This window comes from Thecamonas trahens, assembly GCF_000142905.1.
Source record: "Thecamonas trahens ATCC 50062 unplaced genomic scaffold supercont1.7, whole genome shotgun sequence".
In the NCBI taxonomy this organism is placed as follows: Eukaryota; order Apusomonadida; family Apusomonadidae; genus Thecamonas; species Thecamonas trahens.
Window position 1 is genome coordinate 75,582 of NW_013657673.1, and position 19,347 is coordinate 94,928.

General features: G+C 63.2%; 11 protein-coding genes across 11 annotated transcripts; 6 read left to right on the plus strand and 5 right to left on the minus strand.

Annotated features, from left to right (window-relative positions):
• Positions 1 to 26: 26 nt before the first annotated feature.
• AMSG_01759 (uncharacterized protein) lies at positions 27 to 811 on the plus strand (the record flags this gene model as incomplete). Its single annotated transcript, XM_013905821.1, has 2 exons — positions 27 to 694; positions 727 to 811. 2 exons carry the CDS (start codon positions 27 to 29, stop codon positions 809 to 811), a joined length of 753 nt encoding a protein of 250 aa, XP_013761275.1.
• A 177-nt stretch (positions 812 to 988) lies between these two features.
• Positions 989 to 1,756, minus strand: AMSG_01760 (thioredoxin family protein; the record flags this gene model as incomplete). The annotated part of the gene is made up of 1 exon (XM_013905822.1): positions 989 to 1,756. One exon carries the CDS (start codon positions 1,754 to 1,756, stop codon positions 989 to 991), a length of 768 nt encoding a protein of 255 aa, XP_013761276.1.
• Positions 1,757 to 2,967: 1,211 nt separating this feature from the next.
• AMSG_01761 (uncharacterized protein) lies at positions 2,968 to 5,133 on the minus strand (the record flags this gene model as incomplete). The annotated part of the gene is made up of 1 exon (XM_013905823.1): positions 2,968 to 5,133. The coding sequence occupies one exon, from the start codon at positions 5,131 to 5,133 to the stop codon at positions 2,968 to 2,970; it is 2,166 nt and encodes a 721-aa protein (XP_013761277.1).
• Positions 5,134 to 6,483: 1,350 nt separating this feature from the next.
• AMSG_01763 (leucine-rich repeat protein) lies at positions 6,484 to 7,336 on the plus strand (the record flags this gene model as incomplete). Its single annotated transcript, XM_013905824.1, has 1 exon — positions 6,484 to 7,336. The coding sequence occupies exon 1, from the start codon at positions 6,509 to 6,511 to the stop codon at positions 7,334 to 7,336; it is 828 nt and encodes a 275-aa protein (XP_013761278.1). The 5' UTR covers positions 6,484 to 6,508.
• A 528-nt stretch (positions 7,337 to 7,864) lies between these two features.
• Positions 7,865 to 9,507, plus strand: AMSG_01764 (uncharacterized protein; the record flags this gene model as incomplete). The annotated part of the gene is made up of 1 exon (XM_013905825.1): positions 7,865 to 9,507. The coding sequence occupies one exon, from the start codon at positions 7,865 to 7,867 to the stop codon at positions 9,470 to 9,472; it is 1,608 nt and encodes a 535-aa protein (XP_013761279.1). The 3' UTR covers positions 9,473 to 9,507.
• Positions 9,500 to 10,418, minus strand: AMSG_01765 (uncharacterized protein; the record flags this gene model as incomplete). The annotated part of the gene is made up of 3 exons (XM_013905826.1): positions 9,500 to 9,804; positions 10,069 to 10,142; positions 10,335 to 10,418. 3 exons carry the CDS (start codon positions 10,416 to 10,418, stop codon positions 9,519 to 9,521), a joined length of 444 nt encoding a protein of 147 aa, XP_013761280.1. The 3' UTR covers positions 9,500 to 9,518.
• Positions 10,419 to 10,842: 424 nt separating this feature from the next.
• Positions 10,843 to 12,183, plus strand: AMSG_01766 (uncharacterized protein). Its single transcript, XM_013905827.1, has 2 exons — positions 10,843 to 10,888; positions 10,990 to 12,183. Exons 1-2 carry the CDS (start codon positions 10,884 to 10,886, stop codon positions 11,945 to 11,947), a joined length of 963 nt encoding a protein of 320 aa, XP_013761281.1. The 5' UTR covers positions 10,843 to 10,883; the 3' UTR covers positions 11,948 to 12,183.
• On the minus strand, positions 11,744 to 12,965 carry AMSG_01767 (uncharacterized protein; the record flags this gene model as incomplete). Its single annotated transcript, XM_013905828.1, has 1 exon — positions 11,744 to 12,965. The coding sequence occupies one exon, from the start codon at positions 12,963 to 12,965 to the stop codon at positions 11,973 to 11,975; it is 993 nt and encodes a 330-aa protein (XP_013761282.1). The 3' UTR covers positions 11,744 to 11,972.
• A 571-nt stretch (positions 12,966 to 13,536) lies between these two features.
• AMSG_01768 (uncharacterized protein) lies at positions 13,537 to 15,265 on the plus strand. Its single transcript, XM_013905829.1, has 2 exons — positions 13,537 to 13,841; positions 14,160 to 15,265. The coding sequence occupies exons 1-2, from the start codon at positions 13,541 to 13,543 to the stop codon at positions 15,179 to 15,181; spliced, it is 1,323 nt and encodes a 440-aa protein (XP_013761283.1). The 5' UTR covers positions 13,537 to 13,540; the 3' UTR covers positions 15,182 to 15,265.
• Positions 14,758 to 17,002, minus strand: AMSG_01769 (uncharacterized protein; the record flags this gene model as incomplete). The annotated part of the gene is made up of 2 exons (XM_013905830.1): positions 14,758 to 16,731; positions 16,941 to 17,002. The coding sequence occupies 2 exons, from the start codon at positions 17,000 to 17,002 to the stop codon at positions 15,309 to 15,311; spliced, it is 1,485 nt and encodes a 494-aa protein (XP_013761284.1). The 3' UTR covers positions 14,758 to 15,308.
• A 429-nt stretch (positions 17,003 to 17,431) lies between these two features.
• AMSG_01770 (SAM domain and HD domain-containing protein 1) lies at positions 17,432 to 19,176 on the plus strand (the record flags this gene model as incomplete). The annotated part of the gene is made up of 1 exon (XM_013905831.1): positions 17,432 to 19,176. One exon carries the CDS (start codon positions 17,432 to 17,434, stop codon positions 19,037 to 19,039), a length of 1,608 nt encoding a protein of 535 aa, XP_013761285.1. The 3' UTR covers positions 19,040 to 19,176.
• Positions 19,177 to 19,347: the final 171 nt, after the last annotated feature.

Below are 19,347 nucleotides of genomic sequence, written 5' to 3' on the forward strand. Positions count from 1 at the left end.
TGGCAGTGACGGCCGCAGGCAAGAGGATGCTGGATGTGGTGGATCTGCTGCCACACATCGCAGCAGTTCATGATCCTACCTTGACAACTGCGGCAGAGGCTCAATCTCACTTTGCTCGCCTTCGACCGGCCCGGGAGGAGCTGGCACGTGCCATCGACGCGCTTGTGCCGCTCGTTGCCAGCGAGCAGGCGCCTGTTGAGGATCTGGCTCGTCTGCGAGTAGCGGTGCAGAGGAAGGCACGAAAGACTGTATTGCTTGCTGCTCGTGCTGCAGGGCTGCCGCCCCCGGATTCGTTTGATCGCGTCCGGCCAGAGCAGTCGATCCCGCTCGCGAGTCCAGAGTGCAGCCCGGTGGCGCCGCCAGAGATTGAGCCGGACAGTGGCGACAACCCCGATGTGACCCGGGATGCGGGAGATGGCTTGCTTGACGAAGCCTCCACGTCGAGCTGTGTGGGCAGAGTTGAGAGCACATCGTCACTGCTGGCGACGGTGGCACTCCTGCAGAACGAGCTGCGGCGCAAGGAGAACGCAGTGGCCGAGGTGCGGGCGCAGGCTGCCCTCGACTGTCGTGCGTTGACCAAGAGAGTGGCAGCGGCAGAAGCGACGCTAGCGGCGGAGCGCAGTTCTCACGCCGAGGCATTGGCTGCTGCCAAAGCCGAAGCCGCGCGGTACAAGACGATGGCGGTCGATCTGCTGTCGGAGATGGCCACGACGTCGGACGAACTAGATTCTCTCGCTGCCATCAACGCGTCGCTGCAGGCTCAGGTGTGCGAGCTCGAGGCGACCCGGATCCGGACCGATGCGGTCGTTGAGCAGGCGGCTGCGCTCAACACCTCGCTTTTGCGGTCACATCACGCGGTGGTCCGCGAGACGAACGAGGCAATCACGTCAGTTGTCGAAGCGGCGGCGGCGCATGTGCCGCGACGAAATGCATCGAGCGGCACGTTTGCAACCTGTCTGCTGCCGGACGTGTGAAGCTTGGCAGCGGGTCAGACCGGACCGTAAAACGCAAGCCGGTCGATGACTGAGACCTCACCCTCCGCCTGGTTGGAAGCGACAAAGAGGGTGAGGTGATCGACGCGGAGGAACGCGGCGTTGTCGAGCATGATGAGCTCGTGGCCAAAGGCCTGGCGCTCGCTAAGATCGAGCTCGAGCGCCGGAATGGCGTCCTCGGCGTCGTCAAAGTCCATGTCCGGCGAGTTGATGAACAGCCGCAGGCTCTTGGGTGCCGAGCCGGCCGGACCACGGAGGAGAAGCGCGCCGAGCTTGACCATCTTGGTAAATGGAATGGAGAGCAGCAACTGCTCGTCACAGTCAGAGACGACGCCGGCCGACGAGTTATTGAACAGCGCCCGGAGCGAGCGTGCCGAGTTGGACTCGTCCATGTTGAGGCAGATCATGGCGTCCTTGGCCACCACCTTGTCGAGCGACGACTGGCCGGAAGGGACGAGGCCGACTGCCGCAGCGCCGGCCTTGGACGCTAGATGGGCGGCTGCCGACGACGACGCGCCACCGGCTTGCCCGCTCGCGCTTGCGCACCCGTGGTCAAACTCGTGGCGGTGCTTAAGGCAGTGATGCTTGCGGCAGCCAAAGCACAGGTTCTGGACCACGCCTCGCTTGCTGCATCCGTCCATCGAGCACTTGTACTTGGCCTTGACCTTGACCGCATCCTGCGGGCACTCGCCCGACTCGACATGCCTCGCAAATGCCACAGATACTGTCTCGCCGTTGCCGACACCGACTGCTACAGTGCACATTGGACAGTTGAGGATCTGGCTCGATCCACCCGCAGCCGCCCGTGATGGACAGCTGTGTGCCTCGTGGCTAAAGTGTTGCAGGCAAAACACGCCCGAGCACGCATGGCACTTGAAGGGCAGGAAGTCTGTCCCCGCCCAGTCCAGTCCACCGCCCAGAGACCGCCATCGCCCAGAGACCGCCACCGCCCAGAGACCGCCACCACCATCGCCATCGCCATCGCCATCGCCATCGCCATCGCCATCGCCATCGCCATCGCCATCGTCATTGCCATCGCCGCCGCCATCGCCATCGCCATCGCCATCGTAAGTCCATTGCCATCGCCATCGCCATCGCCATCGTAAGTCCATTGAAATCACCACCACCCACCCCCCTCCTCTTCCTCCACCTCTTCCTCCAACCTACCCAGCTGCCCACATCCCGGCTGACTGCAATGCGCACCCACGTCAGGGAACTCCATGGCAACTGGCTCTGACACACGCCGAGAGAGAGAGCGCGCGCGAGGGTCAGAGTGGGGAGACGAGTCTGTACCTCTGTGCGCCGTATCCGTCCCTCTCCTCTCCTCGACCCTCCACTCGGCCAGAGTGCTGTGCCATGGCTGCGCGGCACTCGCCGCTGTGGAGGAGATCGCTTAAAAAGATCACGCGCATACACCTGCACAATGGCCAGTTTAAAGCGTTGCGGCATTCGTCTCCAGGTTGTAGATGTGGGTGCTTGGATTACAGCATAGACGCGCCCATAGTGGGTGGGCGACTCGAGGACGGTATGCGGCACGGCCTGTGCCTCGTCGCGATCCACGACATTGAGCTCTACTCTGTTTTCAGCTAGATCCTGAACGCCGTTGTTGGTGTACATGGTATGGGCTTGAAAGAAATCGTCGTCGGTCTCGTTCGCTGACCGCGTCATTCGCCACATGTCGATGCCGTTGCCCGCAGCGATCGCCACCCATGTCGACCACAACCACAGATTGCATGTCGAAGGCTTTCGAGTTCACCATCTGCTTCAAGCCAGCCGCCCCGCTTCCGTCTATGCGTTCTCGTACCGGGAATTTGCACCAGCGCCTCTCACCGCCGTAATCAGGTCCAAATCGACATTGCTGTCCTCGCGGCCGTGAGCACAGCCTCCACGCCACCTGCTGTCACACTCACCAGCTGCTTGGGACAAAGGTCGCGGTGTACCCATCGCCATGGCACTACAGCGCAAGCATCTCCCCTTACTCATCCAGCCATCGCTGCGCCTTGGCCCAAAGCGCCTGCCGCCGCTGCTTGGCCGCCGTCACCCGGGTCTTGGCCCGCCGCGCTCGCTTCCACGTCGCCCAGCTGCTAGCCACGAGCCGTACTTCGATGGCACGAGTGATGCTGGCCTCGGCGGTATCACGGGCCTGGCTCCGACTCGCTGCCATCTGCATCCACGCGAAAAAGTGCGAGCTGAGCCTGGTCTTGCGCCGGCGGCTTGTCACGGCGGCTTCAGCGCGACGAAGTGCCGCAACGCGCTGTGCCCGCATCGCCCACGAAGCAAGCGCCGATTTGAGGAGCGAGTGCGCCCGGAAGCCGTCGGCCGCCCGCGCATGCCGTGCCACCAGCTGGCGCCACGGTCCCAGCCCGCGGTATCGCAGTGCGGCTCGCGCGGCGAAAGCATCGGCTTTGGCCGCAAGCGCCTTGAACCGGGCCGCTGCTGCAGCACGTGCCGCCGCCGCCTCCTCGGCCTCAATCACTGCCGCTCGCTCAGCCGCAGCCCTGGCTGCAGCTGCAGCCGCAGCCTCAGCCGCCGCAACACGCACTGCGCCGAGCGCAGCTGCCTCGGCCGCAACAGCCCTGCCCAGCTTCCGCACCGCCCGCGCCCGCGCCCGCGCCTCCATCTTTCGCGCCCGTGCCTCCATTGCCGGAAAGCCAACTGCCTGCGCCACCGGACGGACCTTGCGATTCCGTCGCACCCGCTGTGGTGGAGCGGATGCAGTAGCAACCGGATCAGGCTCTACAACCCTAGTCGATGCGGCTGCGCTCGAGAGAACAGATTCCATCAGCGCCTTCCGCCGCTCGTGCCCTGCGCGGGCAACTGCGTCTGCGCGCTGGACTGCGGCGGCCGCTCGCCATCCAAGCAGTGCACGCGACATCAACTGCTGGCGTGCAAATGACAGAGCGGCCTGGGCCTTGATCTTCTCGGCCCGAAGTGCCTCGATGGTGCGCAGCCGCTCAGACACTGCCCGTGCCTTGGCTGCAGCCCGGACCCACGCGCCAAACCACCGCCCGCGCCGCTTCCACAGCACCACGTCTTCGGCAGCTGCCCGAGACTGGACGAGTGTCACTGCCCGCGCATGCCAACGCCGCAGCATCCGTCGTCCTGCGGCGGCACGTGCAGCGTGGAACTTGTCGTCGGCCGCCATCCGCGCCGCATGCAGTGCCTTCTCACGCGCTGCTTTTGCCGCAGCCTCGATCTTGGTGCGTTCGCGGGCGGCTGCCTCGCGCCGCGCCGCTTCGGCCGCGGCCGCCGCCTTGCGCGCTTTCTCGATCCGTGCCTTTCGAGCTCGCCGATCTTTCTCCAGCGCTTGGTTCCGCAGTCGCTCGGCCTGGGCCTCCTTCTTTCGGCGGGCTTCCAGGACCCGACCCCGCCGCTCGACCTCGGCCTTCTCGGCCGCGGCCTTGCGGGCAAGCACGGCTGCTCGTCGGGCAATTCGCCGCTGGGCTTTAGCCTCAGCAACGGCCTTGGCAGCCTCAGCCAGCTTGACGGGATCAGCTGCTGTCGCCTCCTTCTCCACCGCCCGCGCCCGCGCCCGCTTGGACATGGAATCGCGTTTGGCCGCGGCCTTGACCTCGCTCGGATCATCGTATGCAGGTGCCGCAGTTCCAACTACCTGTTGTCGCCATGCATCCAGCAATCCGCGTGCCTCGCACGCCACTGCGTCGGCAGCATCCGCATCCAGCAAAGTGCCCACAATCGTCGCCGCCGGCTCCTTCTGCGTACTCGCCCGATCCGCCTCGTCTTCCACTGCAACATTGCCATCCAGTCGCGCCAGCGGTGTCCGCGCCCGAGGCGAGCCTCTCGCCGGCTGCATCCGAACCAGTCCTCTGTTCAGCTCGGTCAGGCGCTTCTGGATCTCGCTCCCGCCCCAGAGCCCTGTCCGGCCACTCTGCTGGCCAGCACGAAAGGCAGCAGTCGCATCCACCGCTGCAAGCCGCCGCACCCGAGGCACGGCATTGCTCCCTCCAGCATCAGCGCTCGCATCAGCGCTCGCATCAGCGCTCGCATCAGCGCAAGCCATTGAACGGCGAGCAGCCGCAAGCACAGCATCGACATCGACATCGGTCTCGTCGAGCTGCGAGTATGCGTCAGCGAGGGCGTCGCGCTTGACGCAAGCAATCCAATGCTCAATGTCCCCCATACCCGCACGACGCAAGATGATTACTAGCTGCTATCTCTTTCTCTGTCGTCTGCTCAAGACCTGGCGCCGTAAGTACAGAAGCTACGCAGGGAGTGGCGCAGGGAAAGGTGGTTGCCGTGGTTGGCGGACAGAGGTGGTGGCCGTGTTCGCAAATTTTGAATGGAATTTGGGTTCATCCGCGTCGATCGGACGGGCGCAGAAAGAGGGGAGGGGGGGGGGGGAGGAGGCAAACATGCATGCATGCGTACGCATGTACAGTTTCAGGTATGTACAATGCGATGCGATGCGATGGGAGGCGATGTCGGATCAATGATGTCCGGCCAGCAAGGCGAGGGTGATGGTGACCATGATGATCGTCAGAAGAGTAAAAACGCTAACCCTTAACGGCACGGTCGTTCGGATGCGTTGTTGCGCGTCTCAAAGTGAACAACTCGGTGACGCTTGACCTCCAGGTCACCGGCCGATACGTAGACGCCGATCCGGAGGAGCGGTGGGCGCGGACGGTGCGGAGCTTGTCGTTGACGACCCCGACGACCGGGAAGGAGAGCATGACAGAGCTGACCACAGCGGTCGGACGGGAGAGCGCGAGGATGTTGTGGATCTTCTTGCGACGGACGACCTTGCCGGTCGGCGTGGCCGCGCAAGTGGTGGCACGCCATCGTGTACTGGATTCTGGACGCTGCGTACGTGCTCTCTGCTGACACGAGCCCACGCCCCGCCACGACTCGCGTGGCTTTATCTACGACATCATCGACGCCCTCGCCGCCAGCGCCGATGCCGTCAGCTCTGCACTGTCGCGCAAGCGGAAGCGTCCCCTGCAGCGGCTGCTCGTCATCACCACTTTTCCCAGCAAGCCGCTCTGCGACGCGACTGCCTCGCCTGCCCGGAGGCTTCATGGTAAGCGATCGCGGCCGCGGACCTTTTGCGCTGCGTGCGGCGTCCATCTCTGCATCGCCGACTGTTTTCTGTTGTGGCAGCCAATAACACATTGTACTACTCTTTCACAACAATCCATGGACGTTGTGACGTCTGTGGAGCGTCGCGGAGCGCGGCTTGCGCGACGGACGAGTTTGTCCATTCCGTACCGTAAAAATGTTAAAGTTTGTCGAGTTTGTCGAGTTTGTCGAGTTTGCGGCGGTTGGACGGAAGGAGGGACAAGCTTCTCTGGGTTCGAGTCCAGGCAAGCAGGATGTCTGGAGGGCGGCGAATGCATGGAGGTGGAAGTGGATGGTCTGTGTATCCGGGAATGGTGGCCAGCTCGCGGGGAGTTGCTGGAGGTGGAAGTGGAAGGCTGCGCGAGAGGCCGCGGGCTCGAGTGCCGTCGCCTGTCGGCTCGCCGGTTCGTGCCGAGGGTGGTGATCAGTGGGGTCGGGTCATGGGCATGATGTCGCCTGGCACCCGCGAGCTGGCTGCTAACACCTACGCCAACAAGCACGCCAAGTGGGTTGAGGCCAAGGCTGCTGTGCTGGTTGTGGAGGAATCGGCCGCCGCCCGCAAGCACCGTGTCCTCTCCCAGGCGGCACTTTCCGATCCCCCGCACCCTGCCGAGGCCAAGCCCCGGGCGCTGGCCTTTGCTGACGAGGTCAATCTTCCACTCTGCCATGTTCTCCTCATTGATCCCCGTCCCAACAGGCCGTCTTCGATTCAGGTTACTGTCGCAGCTGCTGCTGCAGCGCCAAAGCCCGGCGATCTTGCCCTGGAGGAGCTTGCATCGCCCGCGCGCTCAGCCTTTGCCAACATCACCAACGCGACTGTAGCAGAGTCGAACATGGCGATGCGCAATGGCGGCGGCCGTAGCCGAGCGCACGCTGCCAAGGCTAAGCACGGCCCACGGGCGCCCCGCAGCAGCGGATCAGGCTCGACCGCCCGGGCCATGGCCCTGCACGAGCGCGAAATGCGCCAGATGCAGCTCAAGCTCGCCGCTATGCCGCTGCATCCGCTGCAGATGTTTGGCGTACCGCCACCTGGCCCGCACAGCATCCATCCTGCCAGAGTCCGCTCCGGCGGCTACCCTTCCAGCCATAGACCACCGGGCTCCAACTCTCGCGGACCGAGCCGATCGGCCGTCCCCCATGCTAACCCCAACCCCAACCCCAACCCTAACCCCAACTCCAGTCTTGGCCACAAGCCCAAGTTGCGCTCTGGCTCCATCTCCGTGCCGATGTCCGGACCGATGCCGTCGTACCCGTCGCTCCTGCGCTGAGCCCAATCCCAGGAGAGCGATCCTCATGTAATTACAATCTCTGTACCTTCTCCCCTTCCCCCTTCCCCCCCCCCCACCCACACACACACTTCACCCAAACCCACACTTTCATCCCCATCCCCGCCTCCCCAATCTACCCCATCACCCCACCCAGCACGACAGGCAGACTCGCTTCTCTCACCAGCCAAGTCACGCAAGCCCCAACACCTCTGCAGAGCCGGCATTCGACTCCAAATTTGAACACAAACCTCAAGGTATGCCCCTCCCCATGCAGCTAGTCACCGTCCTCCTCCATTCCCTGCCTGTCCTGCCTGTCCTGCCTGCCCTGCCCTGCACTCCCCTGCACTCCCCCCCCCCCTCCCCCGCCTTGCTTCGAACTCTGTTTTTTGTCACAGACGCTCTTCTCAAACCACTGACCTCACGAGCCGTGTGCCGCCCGCCCACCCGCACGCTGCCCCGCGCACGCTGCACACCATTACGCACCACTTACCGAAACGGAGGAGGGGGGCAGTGATACAGATGCGGAACATGAAGATGACGATGGGCGTATTGCTTGGCGTCCTGGTGATGGCGATGGTGGTGGTGAACGTTGTGGCTGGACATCCGTCGTACATGGGGGCGACGCCGCGGTGCCAGGAGATCATGACGCGGATGCGCGGAGCAGACTGGCCGTCCGAGGTGCTTGACCTCAAGGACTGCTACCTGAAGTACCTGCCTGCCGAGGTCGGGCTCCTCACCCACCTGACCAAGCTGGATCTGACCGGCAACGATCTGGACGAGCTCCCGTTCAACTTTGGCAACCTAGTGAACTTGCGCGAGCTCTCGCTGTGGGCCAACGAGTGGGAGCATGTGCCTGAGGAGCTCAAGGGCCTCAAGAGCCTGGAGGTGCTTGATCTCTCGTACATGAAGCTCAAGGTCCTGCCCGAGTGGCTGGCCACCGAGTTCCCCAAGCTCAAGCGATTCTCGGCGCACGGCAACGGCATCACCAAGATGCCGGACTCGTTTGCGTCGCTGCAGCTCGAGTACCTCAACCTGTACAACAACTCGCTGCACGAGCTTCCGTCGTGGATCTGCGAGATGACGTCGCTCAAGGAGCTGCACATTTCGCACAACGAGATTGCCACCATTCCCGACTGCATCGACAACCTGGTCGACCTTGAGGTCCTTGGTCTGTGGGACAACGACATCCACACCATTCCCGAGTCTGTGGGCAACCTGCGCAACGTGCGGCTGGTCTCGTTTGCCGGCAACGCGCTGCACTCGCTCCCGGACAACTTGTATAACCACTGGACCCACATCGATGACCTCGACCTCTCCAACAACGAGTTCTCGTCCATCCCAGCCGTCGTCCTCTCCATGTCGCACATCAAGGAGCTGCACCTTCACGGCAACTACCTGACGAGCGATAAGCTGCCGGCCGACCTCCGCTCGCTGCCCAACCTCGAGTACCTTTCGCTCGGTCACAACCGGCTCAACAGCCTCCCGCCCAACTTTCTAGCTGGCCTCTCCAAGCTCCGCCGCCTTGACCTCTCGCACAACTCGTTCACCGAGTTCCCGGCTGCTGTTGCCGCCGTCGCACCGCAGCTCGAGCTCTTCAACATCCACGTCAACGACATCAAGTCGATTCCCGACAACGTCCTCAGTTCCATGACCTCGATGCAGAAGCTCGACCTGCGCGAGACTGGCCTCACCTCGCTCCCGACCTCGCTCGGCACCCTGACCCAGCTCGAAGTCCTCGACATCGGCAACAACAAGATCGGCCCGCGGCTGCCCAACTTTTTGGCCTCGCTCGTCAACCTGCGCAAGCTCGCCATCTGGTCGTGTGGCCTCACTGAGCTCCCGTCGTGGATCGGCAACCTGCGCAATCTGGAGGAGATTGACTTTTCGTCCAACGACATCACCTCGTTCCCCAAGTCGTTTGAGCTCTGCTCCAAGCTCAAGGTCCTCCACATGCACTACAATCAAGTCTCCCACTTTCCCGAGTACCTCGGCACCTTTTCCGACCTCGAGGTCATCGACATCTACGACAACCCCATCCAGCACCTGCCCACTGGCTTCTGCGACGGCTCGCACCCGGTCTCGGAGCGCATGGCCTACTGGTGCTTTGCCCTCGCCGGCGGCCATGACGAGCTGTAGATGGCAGCGCGACTTGTAAAGCCATCCTTCCCCCCTACCTGAATGTTTACTCCTCCATGGCCTTCGGGTCGACCACGTACGACGGCGCAGGCTCTGTGTGTGCCGGGTACAGCTTGCCGCCCGTCGCCTCGACCGCCGCCATCAGTGCCGCGAGCGAGACGCAGCCGGCCACCGACGCGCCCAGCGACCGCGACCGGACACCAAGCGTCGACCCAGCCGCGCACCCGGCGATGACCGCGTTCCATGCATCGTTCTTGTTCCGCACAGACCGCACAACGCACTCGGACGCCGCAAACACCGCACTCACGGATGCAAACAGCAGCGCTTGCGACCTATCCACTCCACGGAGCCCAGAACCGTCCAGCGTCCGCGGCCCAGACAGAGAGTGCCCACAGCCGAGTGCCCACAGCCCACGCCCCGTCCGCAACGTTCCGCCGCCAGCCACACCACAACCACACAACCACACACACACATACACACATACATACATACATACATACATACATACATAAACACACACCCCAACCATAAGTCGTCCAGTCAGCCCTTCCTCCCCACACACACACACCCTCCCGCCGCATGCCTGCAAAACCTACCGAATGACGCCAAACGAGTTGCGCAGCGCCGCCGAAGACTGGCCACGCAGCACGGGCGCGTCGTTCCATGCAGCCTACAACACACAAGGGAACAGCCACACAAATGCATAACGTTGGTGAGTGTGGACAGAGTACAGCATATGCGCCCCTCGCTCCCTTCCATGCCAGGTCACGACCTGCCCTCCCGCCAGCCGCGCATCCGAATTTTACGGGCCTTTCTCGGCCGCCACTCCCCACCCCACCGGCAACAGCTCCGCCCCACGTACACTAATAGCACCAAACATGCCGCCACCCACAAGACCAGCCGCTGCTGCCGTCCCGGTCCGCCCCACGCACGAGTCCGAAGCCATGGCTCTCCTTGTACGAGTCGAGTTGCTCTCACCGCCGCACAGCCGCTGCCCGCCTCCCCTTCCCCCTCTCCCCCCCCCTTCCCCCCCCATTCCCAACCACCGCCCGCCGAACCACCTACCCGTTTCCGAACACAAACACGATCACGATCATGATCAAGCACCGGCCAAGGTCACCGTCCTCCACCACCACACCCACCATGACTCGCACCACCCCACCCACCACACCCACACCCACACTTTCCCTCTCGCCCTCCTCCTTTATTCTTCCCCCCCTCCCCTCCTTCCCTGCCCTTCCTCCTCCTTTCCCACACTCCGTGCCACACACACACCGCCCGTGCTACCCCGTGGCAAGTGAAGCCCTTCCGTCGCACGCGTTCCTGGCCACACCCCGCCACACCCTTACCCCCCCCCCCCCCTACTCCCAACCCACCCCCAACCCACCCCTTTCCCAACTCGACACCCACCATGCGGTACGCAAGCTGTTGTCCTCCCCTCCCTCCCTCCCTCCCCCCCCTCCCTTCTCCCTCCTCCCTCCTCACTCTCACACCTCCCTTGCCTTGAAACGCTACAGTGCTGGCCGCAGACGTGGGCAATCTGTCTCAGGCCCTCCGCCGTTTGTCGACCTCGGCCCGCCGCCTACGGCAGACGCAGCAAACTCGCAGGAGAAACTGCAGGAGAGCACAGAGCAGGCACCACCTGCGCGTCCGAAGAGACCATCTCGCCCGGCTTCCCGGCCCAAGCCGACGGCACTTGCGCCTTCAGGCAATCCAGCAGCGGCGGCGCTGGCGGCAGGCCCACCGCCGCCGAGTGCCACGACAGAAGAGGCGCCGGTCCGTCGCGGGCGCCGGCGATCGGTGTCGCGCCGGTCGGGTGGGCCGCCGGTTGATCTGACCATGTCGGAAGAGGAGATTGCGGCTTTCAAAGCGCAAGAGGCGGCCGGCGGCAGCGCCTTTGGTGCCAACGGCGGCGGCAGCGGCGGGGCGGCGGCCGCAACAGACGTTGTCCTCGTCAATGGGCACGTAATTCAGACCGACGTGGCCATGCTGACGCGGCCGCGGTCGGACACCGGGTTCCAGGCGCGGTGGCGCAAGCGGGTCGACTTGCGCGAGATGTGCACCCGCAAGCTCGCCGAGCTGGAGCGTGAGAAGGAGAGCAAGTATGACGAAGACCAGATGGACGAGTCGGACTTTGAGGACATTGCCAACGTCATCCTCGAGTTTGACAAGAGCACGCTCAAGCACATGAAGCAGTGCACCGATGAAGAGTGTCCGGACGGGTGCATGCCGCTCCTGCAGCCGGTCATTCGCAAAGCGCTCAAGCTGTATGCCAAGTTTAACCAGCTCGAGTCCCGCGAGACCGTCTGCAACGAGCTCGTCCGCAAAACCACGGCGTCACAGCGGGTGGCGCCCAAGAAGAAGCGCATGTCGATGAACGTGCAGAACTTTGCGCTCAAGGCTCTTGTCGACTCTTTCCTTGTCGAGATGTTCTCGGACATTGCGCCTGAGGACGACGCCGAAGCGCCGCATTGAACGCTGGCTTGCGAGCCTCCCACACCTACGGAGCACCGAGCTCTTCGACCGCATTCATGCGCGAGCGGAGATAGCCGCCAAAGACGCCCAGCGCGTGGTTGACGTCCGACACCACCCACTTGGGCTCGTCGGCCGGAAGCTCGAGCGAAAGCACAATCTCGTGGCGGAGCCGGGTCCCGAGCCCGCCCGAGCCGCCCATTCCCTTGGCAGTCATGACCTTAAACGGCCCAAAGCTCTTTGCCTCGCGCATCATCGCCTCAAAGTCCGGGCCCTCGGCCGCAAACGAGCCGATGCCCGGCCCGCCGAGTGCGAGCATGACCGGCATGTCGATGCGGACAAGGACGTCGAACCTCGCGTACTCCGCCATGCACTCCTCCACAACGCTCGCAAGCGTCGTCGGCGCGTACCCATGCTCAGACGCAAACTCACCGATGGTCTGCGTCGGCATTCGAAGGCCCCACACGTTAGTGTGGCTCCCATCGTCATCGGCGGCCCCAAACGCCGCGCCCACCGCACGGACCTTGACCTTTGGCCGGATCATTTCCACCAGCGGCGCAGAGAGAAGGACCGGCGGGACGGTCTCGTTCCGCGCACCGGGCGCGACAACCTCGGACAGAAACTCGACGTCAAACATGTGCGGCTTGGCCGACCAGCTCTTGAGCGCAGGGTCGGCGAGGAGCGCCCGGAACGCCGCCAGCGCTCCAGCCTCGAGCGCGCCGGGTGTCCAGAACGGCGGCGGCAGGAGCCGCTTCATCGAGCTTGAGCAGAGCAGTGACATGACTCGCGCCATGATCGGCACACGCGTTAGCGCATTGCCCGGAATAGCCAGCGGATGGACTCGTGCGCTGCCCTCGGCCCCTCCATCGCTGTCGCCGCCAAAGTGGCCAAACCCGGACGCCCGCGGGCCGGTCGCCGTGCTCAGCGCCCGCGCCGCCAGCCCTCCGCCCGCCACTCCAGCCGCCGGCACCATACGCGGCACTGCACGCGGCACAGCTCCCCAGTACACCGCCCCTCGCATCATCGTCCGTCCCAGACTCGCCGCCATCGTCCCCCTCGAGAGTCACGTGTGCTACTCTGCTCGCGCCTCAGCTGTGTCGCGTCCGCCCGTTTGTCTCCTCGTTGTGACGACAGAGACGGGCCCATAACAATGGGAATAAAGCGCTTTTCACCGATCAGAATCGTTGACGCAATTGTCCACAATCTTCCTTTGCTTATGATGTGTGTGATGGTGAGTGTGCACACAGCATACCGATTGTCGTCCCCAGCGTCGGCACGGTTGTGATGCCAACAACCAATCCTGATCATCGTGATCCATGGGACGTTCACTTTGCGCTTGCTATGGGAAACCGCATCCGCCACCATCGGCGTCATTGTCTATCCTGCAGAGGAGGTAGACGTTGGTAGGGGAAGAGGAGAGGGTAGGCGAGCCAGCAAACCGCATCTTGCAATCAAGACATCATCGCATCTTTCTATGGATAAGTTCCGGCCGGGATCGAGCCGGTTCCCCGTCGCTGCTGCCAATCGGCCAGTGACCGCCAGCGACCAGCCGTGGCGCCGCCCTCCCCCGTCCCCACCCACTCGACTCTCACCGCCATGGCTGACTACCGACGCGGGCGCAGACGGCAGCTGGATGCCAGTGCCTCCAGCGTAGTCATGCGGAACGTCATGGAGCGCCAGCTGATGCGTGATGCAGCTCGGCGGATCAAGAAGACGTCCAAGGGTGCGGCGTTCTCGGGCTTCTCCTTGCAGGGCGCCTTGGACACGTACGACCCGGAGACGTCCAAGATCAAGCTCTCCTTCCTCCGCAAACGCTCTCGGGTGGCAGAGATTATTGCTGCGGGCGAGCTCATTTTCGCCCTTACCCGCCATGGTGTCTGCGCCGCTTTCAACAGAGGTACGTGCCGTCTTCCTGGGCCCCCCCCCTCCCTGGCCGGTCGGTTCGTCGTGTCGCGCCCGCGCCCGCGCCCACCTCCCCCCACCCCCCAGCCGCCCTACGGCGGGCGCTGTGGGGTTGAAGAGGAAGACGAGAGGAGGGAAACTGGGGAAGGGGGTATGCCTATGGGCTGTTTGACCCGTATGATGGTGGGGAGTCGCTAGGGTGGGCAGGGGAGGAGGGTAGGCTGGTTTGTAGGAACAAGGGCAGGGAGGGGAGGCGCCGAGTAGAAAGTGCGCGAAATGTCTCATTGGAGTTTCGCGCCAAATTGTGGGGCAGACACGATGACGCGGGTGTGCTACCTCAACATCACGCCTGCCGAGGTTGTGCGGTCGCTGTTTTACAACAAGGTCAACAAGTCGATCATTACTGTGTCTGTGTATCGGACGGACAACTTTTCGTCGCTGCGGTGCCGGACGACGCCGTTGGAGCACATTGCGCGCGGGCAGCCCGACGCCGGCTTTGCGCTCTTTGAGTCCGAGTCGCTGCGGTGGCCCGGGTTTGTGGAGTTTGACGACGTCAACGCCAAGGTGCTGACGTACTCTGCGGCGTCCAAAACGTACAAGGTGTGGGACCTGTCGAATTACACGCTGCTGTACGAGGTGCAGGATACGCGGATTCAGGAGATCAAGATCTCGCCGGGCATCATGCTGCTCATCTACCCGCGGACCACCTCGCACGTCCCGCTCAAGATCCTCAACATCGAGACTGGCGAGGTGCTGAAGGAGTTCAAGCATCTACTCCACCGGAACAAGCGGGTCGACTTTATCGAGCAGTTCAACGAGAAGCTGCTCATCAAGCAGGAGAACGAGAACTTGCAGATCGTCGACGTGGAGTCGTCCAAGATCCTGGAGGTCTCCCAGACCGAGTTTGTCACGCCCAAGGCCTTTATCTTCCTCTACGACTGCCACCTCTTCCTCACTTTTCTCCAGTCGTCCATTGCAGTGTGGAACTTCCGCGGCGAGCTGGTGACCAAGTTTGACGACCACCGGCTGCAGTTCCTCGACACGCACACCAACAACATCTACATCAACTCGCGGCAGGACACCATCATCTCGTACTGCAAGCAGCACGGAAACGCCAAGGGCTCCATCAACGTCTCGGACATCTTCACCGGCGCCTCGATCGGCAAGATTGCGCCCGAGGATGGCCTCTCGCCCGCTGCAGAGTCTGACGACCGCGCCGGGCCCGCCGCCCAGGCGGCCGCCCTCGACGATGTCACTGCCCTCTTCTATAACGAGGAGCGCAACGAGATTGTGACCGGCGACAACAGTGGCCGTATCCACATCTGGAGCAATTGAGCTAGCGGCCGTGCAGGGCGGAGGCGCGGTCCGCTGCGGCCCGCGCCCGTCCCGGCACGCTCGGCATTAAACTGTTTGCGCCTCGCTCAGAAGAGGAAGATGAAGCGGTGGAGCGGGCTCTTGAGCCTCAGAGCGGTGGCCCGTCGCGGTGGATGAGCGCCCGGTACTCGCCAGCAACGTCGGCGTCGGCAAAAGTGGCGGCGTCATGGAAGAACGGGTGGTTGATAAGATCGACGAGCCGCGGGCGGCGGGCGGTGTGAAGGCAGCACCGGAGGATGCCGCGGAGGAACGGCTCGAGCGGGATTGAGGGCATGGCATGCGGGTCGGCGGCGTTGATGGGGTCGGTAGCGGTGAGCATGTAGAAGACCATGCGGCCAAAGGCCTTGACCAGCTCGTCCTCGAGCGACGTGTGGTAGCTCTTGCCTTGGGGCCGGTCCGAGAGCCACTCGAGGTCAAACAGCAGGATGCGGAGGCCATCGTCAGCGATGTGGACGTTGTGGACGGTGGGGACGGCAGCGAGGCGGAGGGTGCACATGTAGAGAATGTCCATCAGTGCAGTGAGCAGCGAGCGGCACCAGACCCGCATCACGTACTGCGTTCCTGAGAGCGTGCCGTACTTGGCTACGAGCTCGGTCAGCCGCATGGCCACCGGGACGTGCTCGAAAAAGTGCAGGACAGCGCCCTGTGGGCCAAACGGCTCCTCGCCGGGCGCTGGCTCGGCGATGCCGTCTTCGTCGGCGCCGCGATAGTCGATAAAGTGTGGCGAGAAAGCGAGCTGACGCAGGGCCTCGACGCGGTTGCAGAGCTTGCGAATCAGGCTCGACGACCTGCACGGGAGCCGGATGGTGAGGACGTGGACCTCAAAGTCCTTGTTGAGGTCGTAGCCGAGAGTCTCGCGGCCGAGCGCCGAGCGCCCGAGCTCGACCACCTTTTCGTAGTTGGGATAGTACACTCGCTTGACTGCAATGGAGTGCAGGTACTTGTCGATCTCGCGCCGGTGCGCCAGCTGATAGTCGTAGGCGGTGGCGCCATGGCGGCGGGCGCGGGCGGCGCCTGATGCGCCGGCCTCACCGGCCTCGTCGCCATCACCAGCAAGCCACCACGAACTCCCACCGGCATCGACAAGACCAAGCCTGTGGGCCCCACCGTGGCGGTCGTACTCGTCGTCGTCGAGCTTGTCCCAGAACAGGGTGGCCAGATCCTCCTCTCCGTGCTCGCCGACAAGGCGATCCTTCCACTCTTGCATCGAGGCGACGACCGAGGCGTTCTCTGCGCAGAGCTGTTCGAGGAGTCTCAGAAGTTGTCTGGTCTCGTTCTTGGAGAACGCCTCTGTCTCCCAAAACTCAAACAGCTCGGTAATGTCGGCCACGTTGGCAAAGAGATGCCGGAGGGTGGCGTCGACCTCGACGGAGCGAGCCGAGGAGAACCTCAGGAGCAGCCGAGCCACAAAGCCCTGGTACGACAACGGGAGCTCACAGAGTTCGCTCAGCACGGCCTCATCCTCATCCAACACATGGCCATGTTCCACAAGCGCAGCCGCAAACGCTCGCCTAGTTCCCGCCCTCCCCGTCCCCGGTCACGTCACCTCGATGAGTCGCTCTCTGTCCGGCGCCAACGGACGCGGTCACGGCCGACGGCCGACGGCCATAGCCATAGCCATGGCCATAGCCATAGCCATAGCCGTATCCATATCCATGACCTGCACATCACTATTCATCATCACCTTCATCGCAAGGAAGCGTACCATTCCCCGATGGACGAAATCCGCTCACCGTCTGCTGCAGAGACTGCAAAGCAGCCACGGATCGAGGTGGCGTCCATGTCACTCGCGAGTGAGGTGAGAGCTGCGTAGTCAAGTCGGGGCAGGGGGCAGGGAGGGGGGGGGGGGGGCACCAAATAGAATGACACTAGCCCAGCCCATGCACCCCGCGGAAGTCTCGGCCGACGCCAGGCCAACCCCATGCCGACCCCCAGGGTCCCGCAGCCTATTAACCAGGCAGCCGACCCTCCCCATGGCTCTCTGCCGCAACTAACATCGCCTAGCCCCCCCCCCCCCCCCCCCCTTGTGGTCCGGCATAATGCCTCGGCGATCGATCACACCACCTGATCAAGCTACCTGATCAAGCTACCTGATCAAGCGACCTGATCAGGCGAAGTGATAAAACTCGCGCGCGCGCGAAGCACCTCACCCTCACGGCCCCACCTTGCGGCGAGCACCCCTCCACTCTCCCCACCTGTACAACAACAGCCATGTCGCAGCCTGTGGACGCCCGGGGCAAGGCCGGGAAGATTCTCAATGACCCCATTCATGGACATATGCACTTTTCAGCCAAGCTCATGGCCGTGGTCGACACGCCGCAGTTTCAGCGACTGCGCGAGTTGAAGCAGCTCGGCTCGACGTACTTTGTCTTTCCTGGCGCCAGTCACAACCGCTTCGAGCACTCTCTTGGTGTCTCACACTTGGCTGGCAAGCTAGTGCGGACGCTGGCGAGCAAGCAGCCGGAGCTGGGCATTGATGATCGGGATATCTTTCTCGTCGAGCTCTCCGGCCTCTGCCATGATCTCGGTCACGGTCCCTTCTCCCACGCCTTTGAGAAGATCATCAACAACCTCGAGCCGGACCTCGGCTTCCACCACGAAAACATGTCGCAGGCCATCTTTCGTGACATCATGGACGAGCACGATCTGTATGACGAGCTCGACATGACCGACGAGGACGTGGCCTCGGTCCTGCAGCTCATCTCGGGCGTCAAGGACGAGGCTGCCAAGCGCGAGAAGCCGTTCCTCTACGACATTGTGGCCAACGCTCGCAACGGCATCGATGTCGACAAGCTTGACTACCTCGCACGCGACGCATACAACGTCGGCGTCAAGTCGACGTACGACTTTGAGCGGCTGTTCTCGTTCTGCAAGGTCATCGACGGCGAGATCTGCTTCTACGTCAAGGAGGCGTTCAACCTCTACCAGATGTTCCACACCCGCTACTCGCTGCACAAGCAGGTCTACACACACAAGACCTCGTGCGCTATCGAGTTTATGATCCAGGACATCCTCAAGGGCGCGTACTCGTACCTCAAGCTCGCCGACGCCATCGCCGACGGCGGCGTCAAGGCCTACCTCCGCCTCACCGACTCGATCCTGCGGACGGTGGAGAACGCGACCGAGGCCGAGCGGGCGGCAGACAAGGGCCTCGCTACCGCGCACGCCATCCTCACCCGCCTCCACTGCCGCCAGCTCTACGCCTTTGTCGACCAGATCGTCCTCCCGCCCCACGCCACCTCAACCATCCCTACCGTCGATGACATCATGGCCCACCACTCGACCTCGTTCATCAATCTCGATCCGGCAGACGTCATTGTCGACGTCTTCAAGCTCAACTACTCCAAGAAGGATGAGAACCCGGTCGACTTTGTCCACTTTTACACCCACTTTGAGTCCGAGGACAAGATCACCATCGCCGCCGACAAGGTCTCGCAGCTCATCCCGTCGTCGTTCCAGGAAGTCGGCATCCGCATCTTCCTCCGCACTCGCGCCTCAGATTCCATGTACGCCGCTCGCACTGCCTTCCGCTCCTGGTGCCGTGCCATGAAGACGACCTCGCCGTTCCCCTCTGGCCCAGTCCTCACCCGCCAGCCCTCTGCCGCAGCCTCGTCCTCTACCGCCACCGCTGTCGCCGCCGCCCGCGCCTCGCAAGCCTCGTCCATCACCTCAACCCTCTCATCGTCCATCCTCTCTCTCGATGATGACGACGATGACGACGACGACACCTTCCCCACCTCGCCGTCCACCCGGCGCGATCCACCGTCTGCCTTTGGCAAGTTTGCCCCGGGGCCTCTCAAGCGGCAAAAAACGTTGTGATGCAAGAGGAGAGAGCGAAGAGGAACGAGGGAGGAGGGTGGAAGAAGAATCAGAGGAAGAAGAGAAAGAGGCTGAGACAGAACATAAGAAGAGGAGAAAATAATCAATATCTCCATCGATTAACATGTGATGTGCTGCCTTCCCCCCCCCCCCCCCCCCCTCCCCTCCCCAGCAGCTGCCTCGACTGGCATATGCCGCTACCAAGTCACCCCACGACGAACGCCTTCGGCAACCACTCCCCCACGCCACCACCACCACCACCACCACCACCACCACCACCACCACCACCACCACCACCACCACCACCA

Excerpts from the sequence above, each read along its gene's own strand:
- AMSG_01768 (XM_013905829.1), top strand. The coding sequence starts at position 13,541 with ATGGCTGACTACCGACGCGGGCGCAGACGGCAGCTGGATGCCAGTGCC. Across the intron at positions 13,842-14,159 it reads CTGCGCCGCTTTCAACAGAG|ACACGATGACGCGGGTGTGC; the intron begins GTACGTGCCGTC and ends ATTGTGGGGCAG.